General features: G+C 34.9%; 1 protein-coding gene across 1 annotated transcript; it reads right to left on the bottom strand.

Moving 5' to 3' along the window:
• Positions 1–2,163: 2,163 nt before the first annotated feature.
• LOC149830736 (calcium-dependent protein kinase 10-like) lies at positions 2,164–26,419 on the bottom strand. Its single transcript, XM_090016755.1, has 7 exons — positions 24,701–26,419; positions 5,594–5,737; positions 5,323–5,475; positions 4,550–4,665; positions 4,085–4,252; positions 2,832–3,056; positions 2,164–2,596 (listed from the first exon to the last, which is right to left on the bottom strand). Exons 1-7 carry the CDS (start codon positions 25,494–25,496, stop codon positions 2,474–2,476), a joined length of 1,725 nt encoding a protein of 574 aa, XP_089872881.1. The 5' UTR covers positions 25,497–26,419; the 3' UTR covers positions 2,164–2,473.
• Between the last annotated feature and the right edge of the window lie 553 nt (positions 26,420–26,972).

Below are 26,972 nucleotides of genomic sequence, written 5' to 3'. Positions count from 1 at the left end.
CTTCATTTAGGTTGGGCCCTTAAAATGCCCGCCCAAGCCCAGTTGGCTGGGTATCTGCCCCCGTTGTCTAGGGGTGGGCATGGGGCCGGGCCGGGCCGGGCCCATTTAGAACTCAACCCATTTACTAACAGGCCAGGTTTTGACCCGGTTCTTAACACACTCGGGTTTGAAGAGCAGCCCATGGCCCAACCCATTGGCTCGAATGTGAAGTTAGTCAGGTCTAGTACGGTCCGGCCTAAATCCATTTGAAAATAGTAATAATTAACAAGTTCCCAACTTATCATGCACCCAACGGTTCTTTTTTTTTTGCACTTTCTTTTATTGCACGGAGAAAGAACTTGGTAGGCAGTTTGGACCATGCAACACACAACTTGCCTTAGAGATGAGGAGCTACGTAAGCCTTGCGAAAGCAGATTCGAGATCATGCATACCTCAAACACACTTAGAATAATGGAATGTCTTGAGCAACAAAATAGAACAGGTTGATAGTGCAGGACGATGTCAAAGTCTTTGGTATATGAGTGTCCAAACCAATGAGACACGGGTGTGTCACCTTCCTGTGATGAGCGCACAAGCAGTCGATGATCATAGAACCAAGCTACGCATCCGAATAAGCATTACAGCTATTGGAGTGAGCATCAACTTATCAAGATATACCGAACGATGAGCATATTGTTTTTTGAGACCTGTGAGCCCCACAGAGTGTATAACACGCCCCACAAGAGCCTTTCATCACGATGAAAAATGTCTTTCAACTCCCAACCGAAACCAATTGCTAGTATGACATAGTGAAACTCCTTAACTAAGAAGAATCATCATCGTTTAACATGCACTCGTCGAACCCCTCGCAAGGGTGCGAGATTGGGGAACAAGACTAGCAACAAGAGCGAGCTCTGCACATGCTTGAGATGCCCAAATGAAAATTTTACATACTCGTAAACACCCCTGCACTTAGATGTGATACTTTTACATAAAATTAATGTAACTAATTAAGTAAATAGTAATAGTTATCAAGTTATTAGAAAATAGTTAATTTTTATATTATTAAAAAAATGATAAATAATTCAAGCCCATCGAGCCAGCCCGATAGCATGTGGGTTAACCCAAGCCTGACCCACATATATAACAAGTCGGGTTTTGACCCGATACCTATTGAGCCCAAACTTAAAACCTTGACCCAAACCTGGCGCATGGCAGGTCAGGTGGGGGGTGGCCCATGGGGCACCCCGTTGCCCACCCCTACCGTTCCGTTGGTCATCATAGTTTACCCACTTATTGGAACTTAAGCGTAGAACACAACAGCATTTACCTTGGTCACCAAGACTTAAGAAGTGACCTTGAAATCTTTTTCAATCTTGAATTATGGGTCTGACCAGGATTTTGTGCAACGACCTGTCCCATCATGTCATGTGGCCCGTTGTACAAAACCCGTGATTTCTACTTAAACTTGAAAAGATTTTGGCTACATTTGATAACCTTCAAGGCTGCAGAGGCAGCTGCCGGTACTTGTTTCACAAATATACAAATGGGTCAAAATATCATTTTCTTTTTTCTTTTTATATTTACAAGTGCCTGCCGTGCTTACCGCTTACCCCCAAGGGGTTGCTACGATTAGGCTTGCGCAAGAGGTGAAACCCGTAGAATTTGAACCTAGACCACCTGCCTAGCGGCCTAGGTCCCATCCAACTACGCCAAACCCCTTTGGGGCATCATTTTCCCACTTGAAAGAGCGTCTCTCAAATTTTCCATTTATATGATAGCAAAGTATCAAACCTGTGAGTCTGTGACCAACCTTGTTCATTCAACAATGAGAAATCTGAAAATACTGAACAGTGTAAAATGGCAGGTCTTCAAACTTTTCTTAGTTAGGTAAAAGATGACACGTCAATCATCAACTAATCATCAGAAGATAATCTAGTGGGAGAAAAACAACGGTAGATTGCCAACCTACCAATAACATGCAAGATAAAACCAAATGGGAACAACAGGAACACAACACAAGCTATTGTTAGTTGTTACAGATAAGCAGCCATATGTACGGCCAAAACAAATTTAGTACAATCGGAAATTCTACTAGCAACACGATTAAGCAACATATCCAAGAGAATCTACAAGGCGAAAAATGCCAAGAGAACGAAAAATTCAGCAATGTACTTCCACAAATTCTGAGAACTCTGATATGAACTATTAAATGATGCAGGAGACAGTTGAAGTGTTTTATACAACAGGTGCCTACATGTACAACCAAAACCTAGCAACCATCTCAATTCAAAGACAACAACAAAACCTTCAATAACAAATACAACAGGCGGAAGCTACAACGAATCAAGAGCTATTTCTTTGGATGTCTACAAACACCAACATCCCATTGAGTGGCTCTTCCTCACGAGTAGGGCAGATTTTTACAAGCTGTATGCAACTTTCATTCTCCGAGAAGAAGAATGATGAAAAAAATTCAAATATCCAACTATAGTCATCCAAGTTTTAGTGCCTCTCTAAAGCCAATGCTGAAATTGTTCTGCAGACCTTTCTTACCAAAAACTGGATTACCTTTCTGCATCATTGCTACAAACTCATTGTAATCTATGCGTCCATCCTGAGAAATTTTGTGTAAAAAGAATTAGTTTCTATGCTAAAGAAGTAACAAACAAGCAATAAGCCTCTGTTTGATCCATGACAGGCAGATAGTAAAATTGACAATGTAGTAGCAGATAGTGAAAACCATTTTGTTTAAATGTAATCATGCAAAAAAATCTTGCAGAAAGAAAGGTAGCTTTTCACCTACAGGATAAAAAGGAAAGGATCATTCATTTCATAGAGATGCAACTCACATTATCCTGATCCACTTCATGGATCATTTCTTCTAGGCGTACATCTTCTATACCAAATTCTTCACAGGCCTGTTGAAGTTCATCCTGTGTGATGTATCCACTCCCATCTTTGTCAAAGTATGAGAAAGCTGCAAATAGATTATCTTCCCGCTGGGCTTTGTTTAAATGAAGGGTTGCAGCTATAAACTCTCCATAATCAATGGTCCCACTGTTGTCCACATCTGCCTGCCAGATCACGATGTGAACAAGTATATTAGCCAAATAACTAAATGATGCATCTTCGTGCTCTTCATGCAAATGTTGAGCATATTCACCACATCAGAATTGCAAAGAGTATTCTTAAAATCCCAGGTTAACCACATGTAGAAGATAATGCAACAATAACAGGGCAGTTGTCAACCTTTCATAGCTTAGAATAGGAGATGAGAAAAAGAAAAAAGAGAACTATGTTTTAGTTAATTGATGCTTCCCTGGTCTAAAATAATGAACAGCAAGATTTCTATTTGATGAGACAAGTACTTTTTCAGGTGAAAAAGATGTGGAGCTCTATTTTCCCATCCTAGAGGCCCAAAGACAAATTTGAAACCATCGAAGGGGTTGTGCATCTAACCTAAGCATTTGATGTGTTACAAGCAAAATATTCATTTTCATAAATCTTCAAACATGCTGGATATTAAAATATATATATATATTATGTAATTCATTTGTAATACCCGATAGGGGTATTTTTGTCTTTTTACATAGTTGTTTATAAAAACAACTATTTTTTAATTAGGTTATTTTATCTTTTTTATTTTTTGTAATTTTCTTTTTCCCCCCTTTTTTCAAACACGCATTGGGGGTTCCACATAATCCCAACGGTCACAAATGTGACCGTTGGGGGCTCTCAACGTCTCTATGGGGAGCCCCCAATGGCTCTCCCTTTTGCTCCTTTTGTTGTATAAATAGGGGTCATTCTCCCTTGTATTTGTTATGCCTTTCAAGGCTCATTCCAATAAATATTCCATTATTTTTCATGCTTGTGTAGCCTTTTTAGGCTTTCATATTGTCCCTTTGTGGACTTCGTGTTTGAAAGCCGTAGTGCTTGTCCATTATTGGACTTTGTGAATACTTGTGCATTCTTGGGTTACACTTCAGCCTATTTCCTTACACTGGAAACTAGAGGAAATTAAAGAAAAAAATAGTAATTCTGGAAACCAAATTTGTCAATTGCACAGGAGTTTTTGTACACAACTTGCAAGATAGATACTTACTGCTTCCATTAGGGCATGGATTTCAGACTCCGTCAAATTAGCACCAACCCTTTTCAAACCCGCCTTGAGTTCGTCAAAGGTGATCGATCCACTGTCATCAGTATCTATCATCTTGAACAGTTCTTTCAGCCCAGCAATCTCTTCTTCGGATAGACTTTCAGCAATGACCTACAGTGAGCAAAACATTTTTTAATTATACAAATAGAAGCTAAAAAAATGCAAAATATCACACAATTAGAAAAAATAAAAAAAAATGCAGTAGTTTCAAATAGTTGATAATTAATCAAACAGAAAAAATAGTTGACGAAGCTCATATCTCGTTCATAGGGACAACAACCATGGGTACTCATTCACATGATAATACATTCTAATGATATTCATATGATACAAATACATTCTTCCTGCAAATCAGCATTCATGCCACATCATTGAGAAAATATCTTGAATGGTTAAGGTGAAACTTACTCTTAAAGCCATTTTCTTGAGCTTATTCATAGCAGAGAATTGTTTCAAACGGGTCAGAACTGCAGAATCAAGAGGCTTATCGGGGGCAACACCATCAACCTGAACCCACGGGTGACCTGAAAGGAAACCATAAATATGGACTTGCTAAGAGGAAAGGGTTTCACTCTCCTGACCATCAGAAATATTTTACATATTCTGGCTTTTCACAAAATTTCCTAGAAAAAACTCAGTACACTTGGAGCACAATGCTCGAAACCCTTATGAGAACAAAGTAAAATTCGATAACAAAAAGAAGAGTAAAATAAATTTGATATACATCTTCGGAAATACAAACCAGGTAAGTGTATCCATATTCTAATCCAGTAGAAGGCTATGTAAAAAAAAAATAGCAGGCTGTTTTGCAACATTCAGGAAATGTAGCAAGGGCTCAAATTCAAAAATATGAGAAGGATGAAAATTTAAAGAACATCCTTGTTTAAAAATGAAACTTCAGTTTCAATCAAACATGGATTCAGCTTGCTGCACCTATTTACAATTGTTTGCAATAGTACATGTGCTTGTAAACGGCAATGATTGAGAACTGGCTTGCAAAGAAAAGTATGATAAAGTAGCAGGAAATTTTGTTCTTTTTTCTTTCTTCTTTGAGAAAGTACTTCATTGTGTAGGTAATGGGATATAAATTTGTACCTCAAAAATAACAAGGGATGCTTTCAACAAACAAACTAGCAGCATTGATATATAGAAAGAATAGACTGTCAAAGAATGCAACTTACACAAGACTTCATGGGCCGTCAGCCGCCTTTTAGGATTCCTAACAAGCATTTTTTTTATCAAATCTTTTGCCTCATCCGAGATTTTAGGCCAAGGATCCATTGAAAAATCAAGTTCACCATGCAAAACCTGTTCAAATATTCCCTGCTCGGTTTCTGCAACAGAAATCATGTAACAAAAGAGTGAAGCAGCTAATTTCTGTAAAAAAAAAAGGAAAAAGGAGCATCTTACAAACAAAATATCAGATGGAAAAAGAATAACCAAGAATCTTACCAGCCCAGAATGGAGGAACTCCACATAACAAAATGTAAATGATGACACCTGCACTCCAAACATCTGCCTCTGGTCCATAATGTTTTTTAAGCACTTCGGGTGCGACGTAATAAGGGCTTCCAACCACATCAGTAAATGTTTCTCCTGTAGGAAAGGAACAATTTCCCATGCATGGTATCATGCTATATGGATAAGGATGCTTTTTAAAGGGATGACCAGCTAGAATTGTAACTCTATTGTATTATTTATATGTTTTGAATGCCAATCTGAGGTGGATATTGTAAGGAAATGAGGATCTTCCACGAAAGCACAAATGCTTGTAATAGGTGCCTATTTAGATACTACAATTATAACCCACAAAAGGGCATAAATGAAAGAACACAAAAGATAAAATAATAAACTTTATTTTATTCATATGAAATGCATAAAAGCATTGTTACAATGGAGAAGGAGATCACCCCTTATTTATACACAAAGTGAGAGGGAGAGAGAGGAGCTCTAAAAAGCTCCATAGAGTCGTTGGAGCTAGTCCAACGGCTCTAATTGTAGCTATTGGACTAGCTCCAATTGCTACCTTGACTAGTCAAGATCTAGTTGGATCTTGACTAGTTTAAGGTCTAGTTCAATTTGAACTAGACAAAAATAAAAATACAAAAAAATGAAGAAAGAAAAATAAAATTAAATAAATAAAAATTAAAATATAATAAATAAATATATAATATTATATATTATATTATATATGTAGTTACATGGATGAGTACACCTTTTAATACTCTTCCTCAAACTTATAGTACAATGAGCAAAAATTCGTTTAAGAGAAAATGATATCTAGGAGCAGCGAGAAGTTTGGTGAAGAAATCTGTTAATTGGTATTCTGATGTAACATATGACAGATCAATGGTTCAATGTAGATACTTCTCTCTGAAATACTAACAACCCATTTCAATATGTTTAGTGCGTTCATGGAATGTTCGGTTGCTCGCAATATAGATTAAACTCTTGTTGACACAGCACATGCGTGAAACTTGTGTCACTTCAACTCCCATGTCAGCCAACAGTCTTTTGAGCGAAACTATCTCCATTGTTGTGGTGGTCATGACTCAGTATTTAGTTTCGATTGACGAAAGAGAGACCTTCAAATGCTTTTTGCACAACCACGAAATCAAGGATTCACGTAAGAAAATACAAAAACTAGTGGTTGAGTGTCTATTATTGAGATCACTGTTAAATTATGTACATAATCATATAATGTAATATATATATTTTATATATATATGGTAATACATATACATATATTAATATATATGTATATGTATCTACTCAAATATATATATAAAATATATATTTCTATTTGTTTTGTTATAAGGGTAGTTTAGTCTTTTCCCTATTTTTGCGCACATCCACTTTTCGGATGTGATTGTAATTATTTTATTTTTTTTGTTCTTTTTATTTTATTTTCTTTTTGTATGTACCAAAAAGGTACCTTGGGGGGCCCACCAACATAGTCGTTGGGCCCTCTCCAACGGTCACATTTGTGACCGTTGGAGGGGCTCCAACGACTATGGGTGGAGCCCCTCCAAGGCCTCTTTAATGGTGTTATGAATAGGGGTTCTCCCCTTTGTATTTACTCATGGCTTTGAGTCAAAGCCCAAGTTCTCAATAAATTGATTCCATTATTTTATGCCTTTGTGCATTTGTGAGTTATTTGTGGGTTGTGCTTTTTGTGCACAAGTGTTCTAAAGTGTTCTTATTGTGCTTTCGTGGAGGGTTCAATATCAAGAATATTAAGGTCTTGATATTAGTATCTTGTTGGAGATACTTTCACAATCACCTCCTCAGTCAGCATCAGTATAAGCAATTTAATTTAATGATTATAAAGCACACAAAAAGAGGCCTCGTGAAAGTGAAGACTTGATGTATCTAATAATACGCAAAACTGCTTCTATGTGAACAAAAGTGGGAGCGTGCTGAAACTGACTAGCTGTGTATACAACGTGTGCTATATTAAGTCTAGTAATAGAGAGATAGAAAAGTGCTCCAATAAGCTGTTTGTAAGGGGTGGGATCATCAAGAGGTTCTCCGTCATCGATTCTCATTTTGATGTTGACAACTTCTGCAGTATTTACTCTCTTATCATCTGTAATTCTAGACTTCAAAACAATATCAAAAGCAAACTTAGATTGAGATAATAAATAACCTCGAAGGGAATAAGCAACTACAATTCCTAAAAAATATCTCAATAAACCTAAATTAGTCGTTTCAAAATTAATTTTAAGAAGTTTTTTAATATTTCCAACTCTCTATTTGTCGCCTCTGGTGATGATCATGTCATCCACATAAAGAAGAAGAATAAGAATCCCTGCATCAGAAATCTTAATAAACAAAACAGTATCATTCAGACAAGTTTTGAATCCAATATCAAGCATAACATGACTAAACCTGTCATATTAGGCTTTTGGTGCCTGTTTAAGACCATAAAGAGTTTTTTCTAAACGAAGAGCTTTACTCTTAGGAATACTAATACCAGGAAGTGCTTCCATATAAACTTCTTCAACTAAGTTTTCATTGAGGAAAGCATTTTTGACATCCATTTGAAATATAAGTCATTTTCTAATAGAGACTAAGGCTATCAGTGTCCTGACTGTGGTCATCCGGAAAACTAGAGCAAAAGTTTCTGCTGATACCATGTAATGAAACTAGCAGAAGCCCAACAATGCAAAGCACTCTTTAGACGAGGAGCCAAGAACACAAGCACTTAAAGTGCATACGTAACCCACTAAGAGGTAAAGTGCCTAAACGGCAAAAGCAAATATTATTGAAGAAGAAGAGAAGTGGGTTGAAAAACCCATAACATTACAAGAAGGAAAGCCCTCTATTTATAGAGGATCAAATGCAAGAGAGAGGGACCACAAGGGGGCTCCCTTCTAGTCGTTGGGAGCCCCAACGACTAGATGGGTGGGGCCCCTTGTGGTCCTACATTAATGAAAAAGAAAAAAGAAAAAAAGGAAAAGATAAAAAGAAAAAAATGAAAAACCTAAAAAGTAAAAAGTACATGGATTTTACCAAAATACCCCTATCGGGTTTTTGGGTGTACAGACAAAAGAAAATGCATATATATATATATACATATATATAAGTATATGTATAGATATATATTTATATGTACATATTTTAACAAAAATTTCTTCTATTGCATTGTTTGGAGACACTCAACAAGAAAAGCATGCCCAATTATAAGGATATAGCCCTTCACAAAGTGAGATCTCAATGGCAGCTCTCCAACCAGGAGCAAGCCATGTAGCCTGATCCAATGGGCTAATGTATAAGAAATTTTTGTTCTTTTCTTGGCCAATTCTTGAAGTTGATTATCATTGCTTGGGGTCGGATAAGCATGTTAGAAAGTATGCGGAAATGAATTACAAGAATGCATAATGCATTCATAAGGTCCAATATTAGACAAACGCAACCCCACAATGGGGAATAACAAAATGGTCCACTAAGGGACACCACAAGAAGCCTACGAAGAGGCATAAGTTGCACATACTTCATTGAATGAGGGCCTAAAAGGCCATAGAAATACATGGGGTAGAGACCCCTATTTATACAAGAAAGAGGACTGAAAAAGGGGAGCCATTGGGAGCTCCCCATAGAGACGTTGGGAGCCCCTAGGGCCCCAACGACTCTATGTGGGGCCTCTTATGCGTGGATCCCTTATTCAAAATAAAAGGAAAAAATAAAAAATAAAAAACTAAAAATAATTATTTATATAAAATAGTTGCTTCTAAAAACAACTATGTAAAATGACAAAAATACCCCTATCGGGTATTTCACACACACACACATATATATGTGAGAACATATATATTTTAACACCCCTCCTCAAACTTTACGTGGGGATAACGAAAAGTTTGAAGATACAAAAAGGAGGGTTCCAGGTCTTCAAAGAATCTTCAATGGAAGCCATCATCTTTAAAGTATATGAAAGAACTTTGCAAATGTCAGCCTTTAACTGTCTTTAATGATCATCCTCAAGCTTCTTCCACGATGTATCATAGATACTTCTTTCGTCTCATCTTGGCGATCCTGTAGAACAAGCCAAAAGAATTCCAAGTAAAAAATATCTTTGTATCTTAATCAAATAAAAGATAAATAAGATAAATAAGATTGACCATATGATTTCTTCAAAACAACTATTTAAAAGGTATTTCATGCATTTTAATTGAGTATTATGCAAAAATAACTTAAACTTAAATATTCTATTGATAAAACACACTATGTTCTTGAAGAAGGATATGTGCACAAAGGCCATACTAAGAATACTTAAATAAATGTATCTAAAAGGTACAAGAGAGGACACCCACAAATGCATAATTTATATATTTAGAACCGATGCCAAAGATATTTCTTAGAGAGGGTTTTATCAATATTTGGTAGTAAGAAGTGTGTGCACGGAGAACACTCAAAAGTGCACAAAGATGCACAAAATTATGAAATTTGTATTAAGATTAAAAAGGTTTCATGTATTACAAATATCTTTAAGAACACAATGTTCATATAAGAACTAATGGCTCCCTAAAAAGAACATACGAACGAAAGCATATTTGACACACAAATCAATAATAGGGAGACATTTTAACACAAGATGATCTAATGGTTTTTTTCACATCTTAGAGAGAAGAAATTCTAAACAAATGTCACATGTGATCTTGCTAAAAATGTCCACCCAAGAGTCAAGAGTGAAAGATATTTGAGTAGAAAGCCTTACACATTGAGGAAATTCTTACTCAAATATTTGCAAATACAAAAACTCATTAGGTGGCCAAAAAATAAAAAAAACACTTAATATATAGGTTAAATGCCAAAATATTAAATTGGTTTCCAAATACGCATATCAATGATATGATCCACTAGAATATCTTAAAACACAAGTTATGAATGAAATTTTGCAAATTTCAACAATAGTTCATCCACTACAAGCAACTACCTCATTAGTCCTCCAAAACCCATAAATCAAGTGTATAAGCTACTAGATCAAGAACATAAATATAATGCCATTAAAGGCCAAAGACACACACAAAGGTGTGTAAAAATACCTCTTGTCTACATGTAATAATACTTGAAATGAGTACGTCAACGACAAGAACAAGAGAATACACGCCAACATGGACCAAAAGCATCTCTTGTCTACGTAAAAGTACACTCAAAATCAAGTATGTTCAGCTACTAGAACAAGAGTATCAAGCCAACCATGGGCAAAAACATACACGAAGGTGTGACAAAACATTTTTTGTCTATATAAAATGACACTTGAAATGAGTGAAAGAAGCCAACCATGGGCATACATCTCAGCGACTAGAACAAGGACACAAATGCCAACATGGACTAAAATCACACACAATGGTGTGAATCAACGTGCCCTGTCTACATATAATAACACTCAAGACAAATGTGTTCAGCTACTAGACAAAGAGCATAAGAATATGCCACTAAAGGGCTACCAACACACAAAGGTGTAATAATATGTCTTGTCTACATATGATGACACTTAGATAAGAGGTATAAAAATGAGAAGACTTTTGAGGCAATAAGACTTGTAATGACAAATATTTAACAAATAAAACATTAATTTCAATATACCTTAAAACATTTAAGGTTTCAAACTTCATACATCCATCACAGGTACACATAATTAAGAGCATCCATAAAAACAATGGCAAAAAATAAACGAGTGACACAGTCATAATTAAAGATCACATAACAAGTTATTTTAGAGTCAAACTACAAGTTGACAATCTAAAATGACATAACACGAGGTGCCTATAACTCACATCAACAAACATCTCTAATATAACAATAATAAGGCCAAAAAAGATTGATGCATCATATAACTTGTGATGGATAAATATAAATGCCATAAAAAGGCAATAGACACTTAGGAAAATCATTTTCCAAATAGGTGATTTTACAAAGAGGGCTGATTTGAAAAAATCAAATCAAAGGTCCAATATAATCAATCACAACAATATACAATATGCTTTATAACAACGATTTTGCATAAACACGAATTATGCTTAATCATGATCAATTCTTCAAAGAAGTTAAAAAGGTTTATTATGCAACAAACGCAACATGAAATATTAAGCAACGTCATGTGCACAAAGGCTATAAGCATACAAGCATAAATACTTGATAAACAAATGTGCACAAATGCACTTACACCACACTTGCACAAATATGTAAAATACAAAAAAAAGTGAGCAAGCATGCACTTTTACGCAATACAAGATATCGAATGACAATAATCTTGAACAAGCAAATAACAAATTTAGGACAACATAGGCATTCATAAAGATGGTAAGATTATGAAGTTTGAAAATCTTATGAAAACCACTATTGTAACTTAAAAAAGGTGCTCACGACCAATCTCAAAAGATCCACAAAGGTTTACAATTATTAATGAATTTTTGAAGGATATTATGCAAGAGAAAGATACTCACAAACAATCTTCTCACAATAACCATGAAATCTTCATAAAGAGTATATACTCATAAGAAGATTACAAGGACCAAAAGGCTCCTCAAAGAGAGTTCAAACGCAAGATCCCCAAAGGAGAGTACACACGAAAAGGAGAGGAAAAACTTCATTAAAGTAGGAGAAATCCCAACAAAGAAGAATAATAGGTTTATTAAAAAACCTTACAACAAAATAAGATTGCAATATGGCATAAATCTATAAAATCAAATATTTATTGAAAAATAATTCAAAACTCATAAGTTTATAAAAAACATATGACTTAATAGGTTATAACCAACTCCTAATGCAATAAGTATGCAACAAGCATTAATGAAGACCATAAATTTTACAATGAGACAAACTCTTGAAATCAAATTTGAAGAATCTTTAAGAGTATAAAGATGTAAAGAGAATAACCATATTCCATAAGACTGCTTTAAAACTTAATTCAACCGGTATTATAAGATGCCTTCTTAATCAAATATTGTTCATATGAAAATGACACATTAGGTAAGGGAATCAAAACTTAATAAGGATTTTTTTATAGATGATATATGTCAATTATTTTTCCAAAAAACACACGATATTATAAGAAGCCACATATAAGACTTTTTAGTGGATAAACACATACCTTCAATACGAAACAACAAATATGATGAGAGTGTAGAAGAGTATGTGATCAATATTATATATCTCACAAACATTTTAATCTTAACACAACTTTCTTTAAAGACTTATGATTCATATAAAAGGTATTCTTACAAACAAAGTTAAATATAAATTCAAAAACTCCAATGATCATAAATTTTTACCGACCCATTAAAGCACGTTTTGAGCAATCATATATCTAATTGAAAAAGAAAACAAGCTCACCAGTTTTTAGAAATTATCATTTAAAATTTTTCAAAGAAAAACATACGAAAAGGTATAATATACGAAAAAGGTTCAATGGAGTATCAAGTAACCCAAACTCTTACAAAAAGACATAATAACAAAGAGAACACATATGAAAAACATATTTAATTCTTTATAATGCTCGACACTTAAAGAAATAGAATGCACACCAAATAACTTTAAGAAAGAAAAGAGAGAGAGAAATGAAAACTTCACCATTTTTCTTTAAAATTTCTTGAATAACACGCTTTCCGATGCACCAAAGAAAAACTCGATCCCAACCGAGCTCTGATACCATATTAGAAAGTATGCGGAAATGAATTACAAGAATGCATAATGCATTCATAAGGTCCAATATTGGACAAACACAACCCCATAATGGGGAATAACAAAATGGTCCACTAAGGGACACCAAAAGAAGCCTACGAAGATGCATAAGTTGCACATACTTTATTGAATGAGGGCCTAAAAGGCCATAGAAATACATGGGGTAGAGACCCCTATTTATACAAGAAAGAGGGCTGAAAAAGGGGAGCCATTGGGAGCTCCCCATAGAGACGTTGGGAGCCCCAACGGTCACATTTGTGACCGTTGGGGCTCCTTATGCGTGGATCCCTTATTCAAAATAAAAGAAAAAAATAAAAAACTAAAAACTAAAAATAATTATTTATATAAAATAGTTGTTTCTAAAAACAACTATGTAAAATGACAAAAATACCCCTATCAGGTATTTCACATATATATATATATATACTTATAAGTATATATATATATATATGTGTGTGTGTGTGTGTGTGTGAGAACATATATATTTTAACAAAGCACCACGTGAAACATGAACCCTAAAATTTCACACATTTAAACCTTAGCAAAAGGAACATTAGTTTTATATAAACTAACAATTGGATTTCATCATTTGAGTTATATCATGCAAATGGCTGACCAGTACCTCTTGGAAGGATATATCTTCTACCAGTAGGAACAAGTACTATATGCTAAAAACCTAAACAATCACCTTCAAGTAGAAAATTGAGTGAAAATGGAAATCCTTGATGATAGTTATCTTAGGAAGAGTGAAAGAAGTTAATTCAGTACCATGCAGCATTGTAAGTATCGTACTGTACAATATAGTACGAAACGTATCATTACTATTATGTTTTTCGATACGATACACACTCATATCACGATATGAGTGTGTATGATATATGTATTGGATATATTGTATGATACAACCTTATATCGTACATGTATCATACGATAAACCTTAGACATACTTTAAAAAAGAGCTTAATCATATTTTTTATTTTTTGAGTTTTAAAGACCTCTTGAGGGTCGACTTCTTCATTTGTGTAGAGATCACTAAAGGGGAACTCACGCACCCTACGAGCACTGAGAGCGAATTGGGGGTCAATCCGTACGTAAGGGAGGGCTTTTGTGGTCAGCTCAAGTACGAGTGCATTTCCACTATTTTTTCACTCAAGGAAGTGGGTTAAAAGGTAAAATCTACATTCTTTGCTTCTTATTGAGTTTTTTTGGGGGAAGATAACATTAAATGACCCGGCATGACAATAGGACACTCAAGTAATGAGTAAGATGTTAATGTATGCATATATATAGAAATATATATGTATATGTAATTCTGTACATATATCTCATAAGGGCATTTTGGTCTTTTCACATGTAAAGTCGCAATTATGTATATTTTATTTTTCTTCTTCTTGTATTTTATTTTTACATATATCTCACAAGGGCATTTTGGTCTTTTCACATGTAAAGTCGCAATAATGTATATTTTATTTTTCTTCTTGTATTTTTACTTTTCTCTTATTTATAAATTCTAACTTTTGTAAGGGCATTATTAGAATGCCTAATAGAGTCATTGGAAGCTACCCAACGACTATATTTCTAATTGTTGGGTTGGCCTCAACGGCTCTATTGAACCTCTCTCTTGTATATATAGGGGTGACCCCCTCCTCTCCATGTACTCTTTACTCTCAAGTGATTTTCCTAATACAAATACATATTTTTTATGAGTGTTCAGCCCTTAAGTGGCTCACTTGAATCTTGTTATTGTGTTTGAACCCATAACTGGTTATCTCTTGGATTGGGTTTAGCCCGGTGATTAAAGAATAGCATTGTTTCGTAACATGAGAATCAATTGAAAATCGAGTGCAAGTTTTGCCATAAAATACTTTCTCTGGTGGTATCTCCCGGTTGAAGCATTATTTAGCTCTGACACATCACAATGTTTCCTCATGCACGTCAAGGAATTTGCCGAAAGTTGTGAAATAACAATGCCATCAATTGCTTACCACTTTGAGGAAAAAAACAAGATAAAGAAATGAATAAAGAGGAAATGGGGTATGCGTAACTATGAAATGATGTTTATGATATATATGATGAGTTTTCTATTTTTGATCCTATAACCCTTAGCATAGCATCAAAACTAGGAAGCTCTGCAGTGAGGGCAAATGTGTGGCTGGCGCTAGCAGTAGAATTGTGAGTAGAAAGATAAGGGAAGGATGAGGTAGAAATTGAGGCATTATTAGGAGTTTTTTCTCCTCCTAGGTCGCAACCCGACATTCACGTCGCTATTACCCCAAGACATTTAGTCGAGCAAACGAATGTCATCGTTAAAATATTATTTTATGATGTCTACATTCCTTTCAATGTGGCAAATTCATTTCATTTTCAGGAGATAGCAAATACCATAATCAGTGTCGGACCACGATATAAAATGCCTTAATATCATGATTTAAGAGAAAATATTCTAGATGTTAATATGAGTGAAGGCATATTGTTGTTAAGATAATATACATTTTTTTATGTATTATTATATATATGTATGTATATATATACATATATTAGTCAACTTAGGTTGACTAAGTCAACTCAAGTTGACTTTATCTAGCTGTTTGAGGCTAGTCCAACGGCAAGAAGGGATCTCCATTTTTTCCTCCTCTACTCTCTTCTCTATAAATGTGTGGGTGTGTGCATGCGCAAGGGTTGAGAGAGTGATAGGTAGCTTTTAGATTTTTTGTGTTTTTTAGTGTATTGTAGTGATGACATTATGTATTTGTTTTTTTTATGTATTTTATTATTCATTATGAATGAAATCATTTATTCAATATTGTGAGTATTCAAATACATTCCGATTGGCATCTAGACTACGATTTGGAATGTCTTGGGTTCCGTGCTATTTCGTGACATGGTATCAGAGCAAGGCATCTTGGTCTTGGCATCTTGTTCGTGTTTGTGCTTCAAAAGAAATATTTGAATTGATGTACGACTTGGACTCAAGACTCGTATTCCGGTATGTATTTTTCTTTGGATTCTCTACTTTAAATTTTTATGGTATATATTTAAAAAATGTATTTGAAATATTATGGCTATTTATTAAAAATAAATATATTTTTAAATGAATTAAAATTAGAATTTGTGAAATTAGTCTTTTGGCATGTCTTTGTGTAAGCATGTTTATTTGAAATATATATTTCGATTATGAATATATATTTTTTGAAAAATATCATAATAAAAAATTATATTCTGCAAGAATGTGGTTTCTTAAAATCTTAAAATCTTAAATACTATGCCTATATGTTTTTCATGTTGTTTACAAAAATGCTAATTTTTGTTATATATATTGTGTTTTATCGTAATTGGTGACTTTATGCACATGTCAAAGCATGTTCTTTAAATTTTGTGTGGTGCTTTCATTGGGATGTGCTACTTAATAATTTTTAAATTCTTGTATGTATGCTCACATGAGATTGCTCTATTGGTATATCATATACATATTCATGTGTCGTACACATATGTCTATGCATGTTTTAATGTGCCATTAATGATTATGTGTCATTTCAAATTTGTTGTTCGGTATCTTGTTGAAAAATTAGACGTGTTCTTAAATTAATACTTTCTCTTAAAAATGAGTTATTGTTTTATTGGTTATTGTGTAAGGATGATAGTTCACAAATATATTTTGGGTATGTCAGTATCTTTATGGTTATTTGTGCATGTTTATATCTTAGTTGTAATAGGCACCTAAAAAGGCCTAAGCAGGGCCAAGGCAGCCTAGGTGGTACCCAAAATAAATAAAAAAAACATAAAAAACATTATAAGAAACATATATACAATGTAAAATTAATCAAATATAAGCAATAGACAAATAATATGTCGTTGAACACGGTAAAACAATTATATTACATAACCTTAACCTTCTCAAACAAATTAAGAATAAATTAAAAATTGAATAAACAAACCATACAACTAACAATGTGAATGAATAATATACAAAAAAAAAATCATGTATACAAAAAAATTAACAACAACAATAGACATAATACAAACAATAGACAAATAATGTCTTCTTCTCAACAATAGACAAATAACATGTCTTCTTCTTCTTCTTCTTCTTCTTCTTCTTCTTCTCGAAGAAGAAAACAAATGATATGTATTAAAAAAACATCTTCAAAAAAAAACTTCAAAAAAAAAAGCCTAGGCGGTGACAACTTAGGTGGCGCCTAGGCGGCAATATAGGGCCTCACCGCCCAGACTTGGTCACCCAGGCAGTGGGGTTGCGCCTAGGCCGCTAGGCGGCACCTTTGACAACTAAGATATATATTGATATTGGTAAAAATACCATTTCTTGATATTTATGTGATTTTAAATTTCTTCATATTTCTTGAAAGATTTTTATTGTTATCTCTTAAAATTGGTCCATAAGTGACTTTTCATTAATTCTAAACTATTGCATGGTTCATTCATATATGCATTAGTTGTGTGGTTAATATTGTTTCTAAAATAGTTAATTAATCCATGTTTATTTGTATCTTCTTAAATCCTTATTGAATGACTTGAATTATTTCTTATATCTTTCACCATGTAAAAATGATTTGTTCTTGAAAGAAAATCTATCTATAAATACTTTACTCTCCTTTGGAGAATTTTGTGATTTAAACTCTTTTGTGAGTTATTTCTTCATGGTCATGATGTTGTTTGAAAATCCATACCGGTTATGCATTAATATGTTTTTTGTGATAGATAATTGTGTGTATTGACTTTTAATAACACATAATTTTCATGAATGATTAGAGTGATTAATGATATTTTATGATTGCATCTCTTTTTAATAATATGCAATTATGTTCTCTTGTGAATTAAGAACTATAGTTTCTTAAAAATTATCTATTGAAGTAAGTCTCTCAATGACTATTTGTTTGAAAAATTAATGATAAACTCTTCTTACTTTAAATAATTTTAAAGTGTCTTATTAAATATTTTCTATATTGTATTTTTTGCGTGCTTGACCATCCTGTCTCCATAATATATATAGAAGTATAGTTATTTCTTGTTGGATTACTCTTTTGCTCTATTTACAGGTTCTCTAAGTATTGGCATTATTGATGATTTTAGAGACCTTTCGAGCATATTACGGAAGATCTAGAAGCCCCTTCACGAATTTGTATTATGTAAGAACATGATGATATCTTGTGTAATGGGATCACTTTTATTTTTTCAAACTTACAGTGAGTCATTGTAAGTTTGAGGTTTGAGGGGGGATGTTAAGATAATATACTTTTTTTATGTATTATTATATACATATATTAGTCGATTTAGGTTGACTAAGTCAACTCAGGTTGACTTTATCTAGCCGTAGGAGGCTAGTCCAATGACTATATATATTAGTCAACTTAGGTGGACTAAGTCAACTCAAGTTGACTTTATCTAGCCGTTGGACCCCCTCCAACGGCTAGAAGGGATCTCCCTTTTTCCCTCTTCTCTCCTTTATTCTCTATAAATGTGTGGATGTATGCATGTGTAAGGGTTGAGAGAGTGATGGGTAGCTTTTAATTTTTTGTGTGTTTTAGTGTATTGTAGTGAGGACATTATGTATTTGTTTCTTTTATATATTTTATTATTCATTATGAATGAAATCATTTATTTATACAACTTGTATCAAGTTTGTATATTGTGAGTATTCAAATATATTTTGATTGGCATTTGGACTACGATTTAGAATGTTTTAGGTTCCGTGCTATTTCGTGACAATTGTGAGGAGATGACGCAATTTGTAATGAAAAGAGGCGGAAGCACCAATAGAGCAAGTGTCACTCTTTAAGAGTGATCACTAGAGCCAAGAACACAAACACCGAATTGCTTAGCATCATTGTAATGAGATGGTTCATGAAAAGAGTGAAGAGCAAGTAGGCATGTTCGAAAGTTAGGCGAAAAAGAATCATAAGAAACAAATCTATTTGGTATTTTGGAAATCCGATTTGATCTTCTTTGAGAAGTCTCTTCGATGGACTCATTTTGGGAAAATTTTTCAAGGGCACAAGGAGGATTCCTTTCATTCCTTCTAGAGTAGACTTGAATTTGTCTTGAAACATTTTCTTCTAAGTTTTGATCATCGCTTGGATGTTCAACAAGATCTTCACTAAGGGATTCATTAGGATCAAAATGATCATCTATGATGTTTTCTTTAGGCAATAAGTCAAATAAGAATGAATAATCAATATTTTCATTCGGTTGGTGCGAAAAACCACTTTCCTCTTCAAGGAATGTGACATCTTTAGAGATATAAAGCTTGTTTTTAAGTATGTCAAAACATCGATACCCTTTTTGTTTTTCGCCATATCCCAAAAAAATACATTCAATAGCCCTAGGGGAAAGTTTATCATTCTTGTGAGTTAAAACAAAACATTTACATCCAAAAATTCTTAGTCTTTTATAATCGGGAGACATATTGTAAAGTTTTTCAAATGGAGAAAGATTTTTCAAAGAGGACGAAGGAGTTCTATTGATAAGATATGTAGAGGTTAGAACCGCTTCGACCCAAAAGGATTTTGGAATGTTTCTTGAGATTAATAACGTTCTTGTAGTCTCTATTATGTGCCTATGCTTTCTTTCCGCAAGTCCATTTTGTTGCGGAGTGTTGGGGCAAGAACGTTGGTGGAAAATTCTATTTTCTTTCAAATAGTTTTGAAAATCATTGGACATATATTCGCCTCCCGAATCGGATCTAAGAATAGATAGATTTCCCAAAAATTGGTTTTTGACCATTGCATGAAATTCTTTAAGGAAGGAAAAAACTTCGGATTTGCGACTTAGGAAGTAAATCCATGTAAATCGAGTAAAATCATCAATAAATACCACATAATACGAAAAACCTCCTTTAGACAAAATAGGGAAAGGTCCCCACACATCGGAATGAATAAGTTCAAATGGCCGAGTGGTAAAGTAACTTCTTTGTGGAAATGGAATAGCTTTAGATTTCTCAAAAATGCAATCTTTACAAGCCATGTGATTGTCTTTACAAGTATTGTTCAAAAACGGAAAAAGAGACATTTTTACAAAATTTGGATGGCCAAGTCTCTCATGCCATATTCCAATACTTTTGTCTTTTACAAGATTGCACGATGGCTTAGATGGAAGAGTCAAAAAATCCATAAAGTAGAGGTCACCCCTTCTATGGCCTTGCCCAATCAGCTTCCCTGACTGGAGATCCTGCACGGTGCAATCCTTAGGTGAGAAAGAGACTTGGCATCCATGATCGGTGATTTGAGATACGGAAAAAAGATTTAAATTTATTTTAGGAACGATTCTTACTTTAGGAACAAAAAAGTTTTTAAAAACAAGTGATCCAGTACTTTCAATTTTTAGTGATGTACCATCGGCCGTTGAAACACAAGAAGATATAGGTTCGGGAAAAATATTTGAAAGAGAATTTTTATGAGATGTCATATGAAAAGAAGCACCGGAGTCTAGTATCCACATACCTGGAGGAGATGAAGAGTAGGCAATGGCGGCCCCGGATGTTGAAGGAGAAGTCTTGAGAAGATGTTGGAGAACTTCGGAGATGTGATTTAGAGTTTCTTTGATATCTCCTTTGGTACTTTCTTCCTTCTTCGGAGAAGTTTCCCCAACCGCGGCAACCTTTCCTTTGAGTTTTGGACAAGCCGGTCTAATGTGACCCGGTTCATTACAATAATGGCATATTATTCCCCTTCTAGGCCCATTATTATTTTTGTTAAAATGGGGAGGTCTATACGCTTTAACATTTGATCCGGGCCTAGTAACGGCCAAAACTTCATCACTCTTGATGCTTAAGCCAAGTCGAGTTTCTTCTTGACATATCTCGGCGAGGGCATCTTCAATAGGTAAGGCTTTGCTTCTATGGAGAAGAGATGCCCTTGTTCAAACTCCGGGCGAAGACCATGAAGAAATTGAAAGAAATGTTCTTTTTCAATTTGTTCCCTCCTTAATTCAATATCTTTCGGAGCCACCCACTTAGGCTCAAGAAGAGCAAGTTCATCCCAAAGGGGAGTTAAAGAGCTAAAATAGTCTCGGACACTCATGTCCATTTGTTTGGTGGAACGGATTTTTTCTTGACAAAAAAATTGTCTAGCAAGATCCTTTTGGGTATACATACCCTTAAGGAAAAACCAAGCCTCATTGGCCCTTCTAAATTTGGCTATATTAGCACAATTTTTAAGGTCAACATTGTTCATAAACCATGCCAAGATTTTGGCATGGTTACTTTCCCAATCCTCAATTTTGGATTGATGATCATTAATAGCTTTGATGCGCTCATCGCCATCTAAAGCTTTTTCAACTTCATTTTCGATCTTGGTGAGAACAAGAGAGGGTTCGGGAGTAGTTCTCATAACAAAACCCCAAAGTTTCTTACCTCTAAGATGATTTTCCATAGCGGAAGCCCACATGAGATAGTTGGACCCATTTAGCTTAAAAGAAAGCTCCACTTTAGAGTCACGTTCCATCGGCACCAACAAGTCCTTCCTTTCTTCAAAAAATGAGTCACACGTTCCAAAGAAAAGGCCAATCACCAACCGAGCTCTGATACCATGTAATGAAAAGAGGCGGAAGCACCAATAGAGCAAGTGTCACTCTTTAAGAGTGATCACTAGAGCCAAGAACACAAACACCGAATGTGCACACACAAAAACTCTCAAATATGGAAATGACTTAAAGTCATAAGTTGGATATTATTGAAGAAAGGAAGAGAGGGGTATAAAACCCATACATAAGAAGGAGAACACCTCCTCTATTTATAGAGGAGGGAGGCACTAAAGAAGAGACTAGAAGGGGGCTCCCTTGTAGTCGTTGGGAGCTCTAACGGTCAGAAATCTGACCGTTGGGGCCCCAACGACTACAAGAGTGGGGCCCCTTGTGGTCATCCTAAAGAAAGAAAATAAAAAACAAAAAAAGGAAAAAGTAAAAAGGAAAAAAGAAAAAAGATAAAAAAGAAAAATAAAAAAGTACATTGACTGAATTACAGGAATACCCCTATCGGGTATTTCAATAAAATAGAATATGTATATATATACATATATGTATACATATACTTATATATATACGGATGTATATATATATAAGTATATGTATATATATATATATATATATTTTTAACAGCAATCATGAAAGGAAACTGAGTGCAACATCATGGCAGATGAGTGGACTGACAGAAAGACAAGGACCTTAATAAATTTTCTTGTCTATTGCCCGAAAGGAACTATGTTTTTAAAATCTATAGATCTGTCTAATACGCCTAAAACAATAGATATGTTGCTCATGGTGTTTGATGAGGTTGTGAAAGAGGTGAAGCCTGAAAATATAGTTTAATTTATCACTGATAATACAACAAATTATAGGAAAGCACGTAAAGAATTAGAAAAAAATTATAAGACATTCTTTTAGACCTCATGTGATGCCCACTGTATAGACCTCAAGATTGAAGACATGAGCAACATGAATGAGATATAACAAGCAGTTGAATGCTGCCAAGAAATTACAAAGTTTATTTACAATTATGCATGAATTTTGAGCTTGATGAGAAAGTACAATAATGGTGCTGAGTTGATTCGTAGTGCAATTACTAGATTAGCTACGAACATTTTGACAGTGCAAAGTTTAGTAAAGAATAGAATTGTACTTAAAAAATTATTTTAATCAGATGAGTGAAATGCATATCCTAATGCAACAAAAAGAAAGTCAAAAGAAATTGTAGATATTGTATTTATAAGTGAATTCCGAGACTCTTGCATGAAGTTGTTAAGAATCATCATACCTTTGGTGAAAGTACTTAAATTGGTTGATAATGAAGACAGGCCAGCTACGAGCTATCTCTATGAGGCCATGGATAGGGAAAAATAGGCAATTAGAGATCATTTAAATGGAAAGAAAAAACTCTTCAAACCTATATGGTGCATCATTGATCATAGGTGGATTGACAACTTCATCAACCTCTTCATGTTGTAGTATATTATTTGAATCTTTCATTTAGATATTTTCCTACATTTAAAGTGGACAAGGAAGTGAACAAGGGAATTTTTAGATTGCATCGAGAGGTTGATCTCTGATTATTACACCCAAAATAAAATTCATGAAGAAATAGATATGTATGGCAAAACAATGTGTGATTTGGGGAGACCTGTGACAGTGCGGAATCATTCTACGATGCATCCAAGTAATTTATTTTGTTTATTTTAATTTTATTTTACTATTTATTTATGATGTTTTATACTTATTATTGTTTTCTCTTTTTTTGTATTTTTAGACATGTGGTGGATTAGATTTGAGAGTGATGTTCCATATTTGAGAGCTTTTGTCATTCACATTCTTAGTCAAACATATAGTGCAAGTGGATACGGAAGAAACTAGAGTGTCTTTAAGCAAATCCATAAAAAAAAAAGATTGGAGCATAAAAGGCTCATTAACCTCGTGAGCATTCACTACATAAGTCTATAAAATTATCAAGTTTATTTATCATTTTCATATATTCATTTAAAGTTTTTTTATTTCATGCAAAACTAAATTATTTTTAATTTTTTCATGTAATCTTTTTAAGCAAATTAAGAAGGTATCATCAAGGAGGCATAAGGAGTAATTTGATCATATCAGTCTAAAATATTTTAATGTGTTAGATGCATGAGTTCAAGAAGAACCAAGCATTTTAAATGAAGAAAACATTCACAGGATCAACGTAAAAGGAATACATGAGGTAGATGATGAAGAGCTTACATATATTGGGGAGAATGTGAATGTGGATGATGAACAAGGAGGAGAAGAAGTGGTATATGATGATGATTGAAATCATATACATTTGCTTTTGTTTATATTTTGAAAAAACTTGGTTATGTAAAAATTAAGTATTCACAAACTTGGTTATTTTGTTTTTGTTTATGTATTATGAAACTATCTTGTGAGATATGCATGCATTTGACCTTTGATGATGTCTTATCATGAATGTCTGATATGTAATTCTCCAGTTGTATCTTGTGCAATTCAACATTGTTTCATGTGTAATGAATTTTTAGGATTTTTCTTGAATTTTCCTGATTTTTTGGATTTTTTATTGAAAAATTACTATTTTTTACAATATGTATCTTATTTTGGGCCCGACCGGAACGGGCGATAGGCTTTTTACAACCTTAGTACCATGTGCGTGTATCCATTGTCAGATGGATTCATATGTATAAAAGTCCGCCTATCTGACAGCTATACGTAGAAGGAAGATGGCAGAGATTCCAACAAGGAAAAATCTATGTAAATGAGGATATATTGCAACTATATGATAGTAAAATCAAAAGACTTTATGTGCAGAGAATCTGAAAAGGAAGGAAGGTATGAGAATCCGACTATATGATCAAGGAAAGGGAGTTCAATAGAAAAATATACCTGGTTTAAAGAATATAGACAATCCAAAATCAATTGTATTGAGAAGCGACTCCTCTCTTCGATCAACGAAAAGGAAATTTTCGGGCTTTAGATCCCGATGCATGACCCCTAAAGAATGGCATGCTTCCACAACACCGACGATAACTCTTGCAAGATCAGCTGCCTTCCTCTCTGTGTAATGCCCCCTCGCAATGATCCTATCGAAAAGCTCTCCCCCACCACACAGTTCCATCACCACATGAACTGCGACGGCGTCCTCGTACGCGCCCATGATGGATATCACGTTGGGGTGACCAGCAAGATGGTGCATTATCTGAATTTCCCTCCTCACGTCCTCGACATCCTCCTCAGTCGTCAACTTCCTCTTTGCAATAGATTTGCACGCATACTCCTTCCCCGTGGCCTTCTTTACGCAAAGATACGTAGTCCCGAATTGGCCCTGCCCGAGCTTCCTCCCCAAACTATAGAAATCCTTCAAATTCTCTGTCTTCCTCCCGAGAACGCAATTACGAATACTGAGCTGCCTCTTTACTTCCGACGCTGAAGATGGTCTCTCGGGTTTCTGGGCATCTGGTTTTGGTGCCTTCTCTGCCATCTTCACGGGCGAAGGAGGCTTATCTTGAACGGGAGTCGGATCGTTGGTCTTCGATTGTGCTGCGTCCTCTGCCGGAGGAGCTTCGGAGATCTGCTCTGGCGTCTTCGTCCTCCATAGGCTGTAACGGCCGGTGGCGGCTGCAGAGACAGTCTGAAAGAAACCATTTTTCGTAAGGCTCGGGCCAACACACGTATTCCCCATCCGAGACCACCCTCAACTTCAGTTTGCTCGATCAGACAACCAAAATGGAGTCCTTCTCCTACAGAGGTCATCAACAGAGCAGAAGGAATCTCCTCCCAGATCCGTCTTTCATCAAACTAAAAGAAATATTTTTTTTTACCCAATTGCGCGACAAAAAACAATCAACGACATTTGGGATGAGAGCAAAAAACCGAATTTCAGCGACCGGAAAGTTCGATCGAAGCGAAAATTGCAGAATTGTGTCGGTTATCTTGAAAAGAGTTACTATACAATGAAGATTTCCCAGACGACCAAAAGCCCTCAATCCAAGAATGAGAAGAACGAAGAGAAACCCCCCCCAAAAAAAAAAAAACCAAATTTAAGAATTAGGTCACTAAAATGAACTAAAAATGAGATTATAATCAAGACTAACAGAGCAAAATTAAAAAAAAAAAAAAGAAAGACAGAAAGAAAGAAGGAATAGATGAGGAACGAACAAATTGAAATGATTACAGATAGAGCAATGTATATGTTCTTTCTTTTTTATTTCAACTGTTGGATAAATTAAAAGAGAGGGATTTCTTTCTCAAAAAAAAAGAAAGAAAGAAAGAAGAAGAGAGAGGGATAAAGGCATCAGATAGAATGGAGGGAGGGAGGGAGAAAGAGAGCCAAATTCCTGCAACCCCACAACCGCGTCTTAATTATAAAACGCAAACAAATCAAGAAATCGAAAAGATATGGACTTTTCAAAAATGAAGTCTCCAATAGAAAATGCCAGTGTCAACTGTCAACACTTTCCTCCTCTTTTCCTCTAAAAAAAAAACAATTTCCACCACTTTGCTCTTTATTTAAAAAAAAAAAAAAAACTTGTTGAGACCTTCCTCTTTTCCTCGGCGATTAAACAAAACAAGAAAACAGAGAGAGAGAGAGAGAGAGAGAGAGAGCTCTGAAAAGTCAAAACTGAGATAAAATAAGACTGTGGAGCCCGGCACGTTGTACGTGAGTTCCCGCAGCCCCAAAAATCTGACTGCTTCCGTCCCCAAATGGTCCCCAAACATCTACTCCAAGTTGAAAAATAGTGCAATGTCATATAAAAAAAAACTTTGTTCAAATACAAGCCCACCCATATGGTCCCCACAGTGCAATAATGAGCATGCAGATCCACCCCATACATGATAAATGCGAAGGACCTACCTTCCAGCACACTATCTTCGACCAAAGTTCCATTAGGACCACCACCCCCTACCTGTCCGGCTCTCCTCATCCTCACTAAATTCTCTCTCCCATGTATTTTTAGAGTCATTATAAGTCAAACAACAAACAAAAGCCGAAAGGGAACCACCTTTTACCAAAAGGCAGCAAGATTTGGGGAGCATCCTACGCTCGCAGTCGCCAAAAAACAGGACAACTTGACCACCAATGGCCATGTCTGTCACAAGTGCCCTGCATGACACACCGATTTTCATAATCCAACGGTCAGGACTCATTGATCCTCCC

Source organism: Nuphar pumila, chromosome 8, assembly GCF_984573655.1.
Source record: "Nuphar pumila chromosome 8, dmNupPumi1.hap1.1, whole genome shotgun sequence".
Taxonomy (NCBI): domain Eukaryota; kingdom Viridiplantae; phylum Streptophyta; class Magnoliopsida; order Nymphaeales; family Nymphaeaceae; genus Nuphar; species Nuphar pumila.
Note: the sequence above shows the minus strand (reverse complement) of the source record. Positions and strands in the feature narration are given on the sequence as shown.